Genomic DNA, 3,612 nt, shown 5'->3' with positions numbered 1-3,612 from the left:
AGAGCGAGACTCCGTCTCAAAAAAAAAAAAAAAAAATGTATTAGTGATTTTTTTTTTTGAGATGGAGTCTCACTCTGTTGCTGAGGCTGTATTAGTGATTTTTGTATGTATCCTAAAACTGTCATAAAAGCAAAAGATAATGGATACAATTCAAGATAGTGATTACCTCTGGGGATAGGAAAAGGGATTATGGGTTTGACAGTGTTCTAGTCCTGGATGATGGGTTCACAGGTGTTTGTGTTTTATAACTTATGCGATATATCTATATTTATCAAGTATTACACAAAACTGTTGTTCTTTTTTGTTTTTGGGATGGATTTTCACTCTTGTCGCCCAGGCTGGAGCGTAATGGCACGATCTCGGCTCACTGCAACCTCCGCCTCCCGGGCTCAAGTGATTCTCCTGCATCAGCCTCCCAAGTAGCTGGGATTACAGGCATGCACCACCATGCCTGGCTAATTTTCTCTGTATTTTTAATAGAGACGGGATTTCAACATGTTTGCCAGGCTGGTCTTGAACTCCTGACCTCAGGTGATCCATCTGCCTTGGCCTCCCAAAGTGCTGGGATTACAGGCATGAGCCACTGTGCCTGGCCCAAAACTGTTTTTATTTAGTTAGGTTTTTTTTTTTTTTTTGAGACCAAGTCTCACTCTTGCCCAGGCTGGAGCGCAGTGGCACGATCTTGACTCACTGCAACCTGTCTCCGGGTTTCAAGTGATTCTCATGCCTCAGCCTCCTGAGTAGCTGGGACTACAGGCATATGACACCATGCCCAGTTAATTTTTGTATTTTTAGTAGAGAAAGGGCTTAACCATGTTGGCCAGGCTGGTCTCAAACTCCTAACCTCAGGTGATCCACCCACCTCGGCCTCCTGAAGTGCTGGGATTACAGGCATGAGCCACCCCGCCCGGCCACAAAACTGTGTTTAAATGTTTGCTGAATGCACAAATGACTAATCTCCATTATGTATTCCTAGTTTTCCTTCAAAACATTACTCATAAAGCTTAGTGGAAAAGCTTTGGAACTAGGCAGATCTGCTGAACCCACTCTGAGCAAATTACTTAACCCTTCTGAGACTCAGTTTTCTCATCTTAAAACATGAGAATTACATGAGGCAATGCACAGAACCTGCCATGGTGGTGATTAAGTTTGACTTTACTAGAGGAAATATATGACTCTGGTACTCCTTAAAGTCATATACAGAGTCAGAGTCTGAGCTGACATGAGGATCCTAGTTCCTTTACCCTCCTTTCCTCAGGAATCTGAACCATCTGATATCTGGTGCCCATGTAGCTACTATAAACCAGGCACAAGTTAGGCACACCTCGCTAAGCAGACCCCAGCAGCTGTGGGCAGGTCCAAAGACCCCACAGATGTGTGTCTTCTGGCCACTCTAGAAAGCACTGAGGGAGTCTACAGGGACAGGAGTCTACCTAGGCTGAGTGACTGGGCACAGACATATACATGCAGGTTGCAGTTCTGGCTTACATGCTGACTGCTGTCCAGACAAGGTGGTTGATTGGTTAGCTGACTCAAAGGTTTCCGAAAAGGAGACAGGAAACACTCCTGGATCTGGGTCTCACTGCTGGATTTCCGTTTCCTAGGAGTCTAGGAGAGAGAATTGGGAAAGGTGAAGTCTAGAAGACCACAGAAATCACCATAATGGCAACTAACACTTGAAGTGCTTATTAAGTGCCAGGCACTGTGCTAAATTCTTCACGCATGTTATAGTGTATCATCTTCATAGCTACTCTATTATATAGATTTATTATCCTTATTTAAGAGGTGATAAAACTGGAGCTTAATGCAGTTAAATAACCTGCCTAAACTGAGCAGGGGCAATGGAAAAGGTAAATAAAACGGGCCTGTGAAGAGCAAGTCTACCAACAGCATGGAGTCCTTGTGGCCCCAAAGCTTCACTCCAAAAGCTCCATGGAATGACTGAGCAACCAAACACTTCGCTGAGTTTCCAAGGGGCAAGAGTACAACTGCCTTCAACTCCCAGGCCATTGAGGCCACTCCCCACTCAGGCCACCCATGGCCATGAGGACACTGGCACTAAAAGCATCTTCAGCAGCAACCAGCAACTGACAGTAGACCCAGCTGCAGAGAATGCTGCCCCAAGTTCAAGTCTGAGACCCATGTACGTGGCAAGGGGCAGCCAATGTGCCTCCTTCACAGGTAGAGGAGCCCCTTGCACACCACGGTACAACTATTGAGCAAACCCCTCCAAGCCATTAGGCAAGAACCCACTTGTGCCAGTTTGCCAGGATATTTGAAGCTTCAGCGATCCTATAAGACACACCTGAAACAAACACCAGCACCCCCACCCCACACCTTATTCGCACACTGCTCCTGCCAAAAAGTGCCTACTAGTCTTTGCATAGCTGATCCCTTCCTTCAAAGTTCCAGTGGCCAAGCCCCCACTTCTTGAACTGCTCTTATTCTCTGAAGTCCATGCTGCACTGTCCTATTTATTTTGGTTTACATAGGTCCTGCCCACAGTCAGCCCCAGCAAGCCTCCAAAACAGGAAGCAGCACACAGAGCCCAACCTAAAGTAGAATATACTGTACTTCAGTATGAGCACGGACTGGAAGGACCCAACCTGTCAGATCTAGGCCCAAGTGAGCCCAGGACTCTAAGGGAGGCCCAGAACACTCTACTGTTCTGTGACACTGGGCAGGGGACAAGGAGGAAAAGAGCAGGCTGCTAATTGCTGTTGTGTAGCCCTTTTTTTCAAACAGAGTCAAAAGGTCCAATCCAACCGGCTCTTTTGCTTTAGAATACCTTTTCCCACCAGGAAAACTGAGGTTATATTAGCTTCTAATGACTACTCTGAGGACAAAGATTTTATTAATCTTGTTCAATGCCTGGCACATAGTAAGTACTCATTAAAAGTTTACTGAACATACAAAAGAGGCATCTGGAGTTGGCTATGTAACCCTAGAAACCAAGTCCTGGCTTCTTTTCTGCCCAAACAGAAAACTCCCCTTCCCTGTCCCCTTGAGTGCTCACCACTAGGCCAGGTTGCCAGTCTTCATCTTTAGAGGACCCACCTTCAGGCTTTCTCTTGCCCAGCTGGCTGGGAGCCAAGCTCCTCCTCTGTAAGGGGAGAACGGAAACAGTGCCTGCAAGCATCCTGCAGCCTAGGCCTGTTAGACCCTGACCCAGGGCTACTCCCAGCCTCCCCTAGGCCCACACTTACCATCCTGGGCCTAGGAGTTTAAAACGTCAAGTACCCATGCGCCGAAGGTCAAAAGCAGGCAGCGGCTAAGCGTGTAAGACCAGGGTCTAATCAGCAGAGAGGGCTGCTACATTATTGGGGACCGGCTAATTAAAGAGGGGGCATGGATGGCGGGAATCCGTCCAGGAACTGGGGTTTGGACCCAAACTGTGAGAGTGTACGTCCTCCGTAAGCCGAGACGAGAGATTAGGCCAAAGTGGAAGAGACCAAGCAGAGATTAGTGTGGGACTGGGGGAGGAGGCAGGTGGAGTCCCAGACTGGGCGGAGTGGAGTGGGGATGATGGTCCAAGACTGGGCGGAGTGGAGTGGGGATGATGGTCCCAGTCCGGGTGAAGGGAGGAGGTAGTTGCGCGGCGGGGCGGGGTGG

The 3,612-nt window shown here is 48.1% G+C and overlaps 1 protein-coding gene across 2 annotated transcripts in view; it reads right to left on the bottom strand.

The window, feature by feature from the left end:
• Positions 1-3,612, bottom strand: part of RAD54L (RAD54-like (S. cerevisiae)) — a 39,594-nt gene that overhangs the window by 28,607 nt on the left and 7,375 nt on the right. Inside the window, exons 2-4 of one of the 2 annotated variants that reach the window (XM_011946822.1) lie at positions 3,207-3,271; positions 3,017-3,103; positions 1,489-1,608 (exon numbers count right to left, since the gene is read on the bottom strand). In XM_011946822.1, coding sequence (XP_011802212.1) covers positions 1,489-1,608; positions 3,017-3,103; positions 3,207-3,209 — 210 coding nt within the window. In that variant the 5' untranslated portion in view covers positions 3,210-3,271. Of the gene's footprint in view, positions 1-1,488; positions 1,609-3,016; positions 3,104-3,206; positions 3,461-3,612 lie in introns of those variants that run through there. The other variant, XM_011946813.1, reaches the window with a different exon arrangement.

This window comes from Colobus angolensis, unplaced genomic scaffold, assembly GCF_000951035.1.
Source record: "Colobus angolensis palliatus isolate OR3802 unplaced genomic scaffold, Cang.pa_1.0 Scaffold106, whole genome shotgun sequence".
Lineage (NCBI taxonomy): Eukaryota > Metazoa > Chordata > Mammalia > Primates > Cercopithecidae > Colobus > Colobus angolensis.
This window is presented reverse-complemented; position numbering and strand designations above follow the sequence as displayed.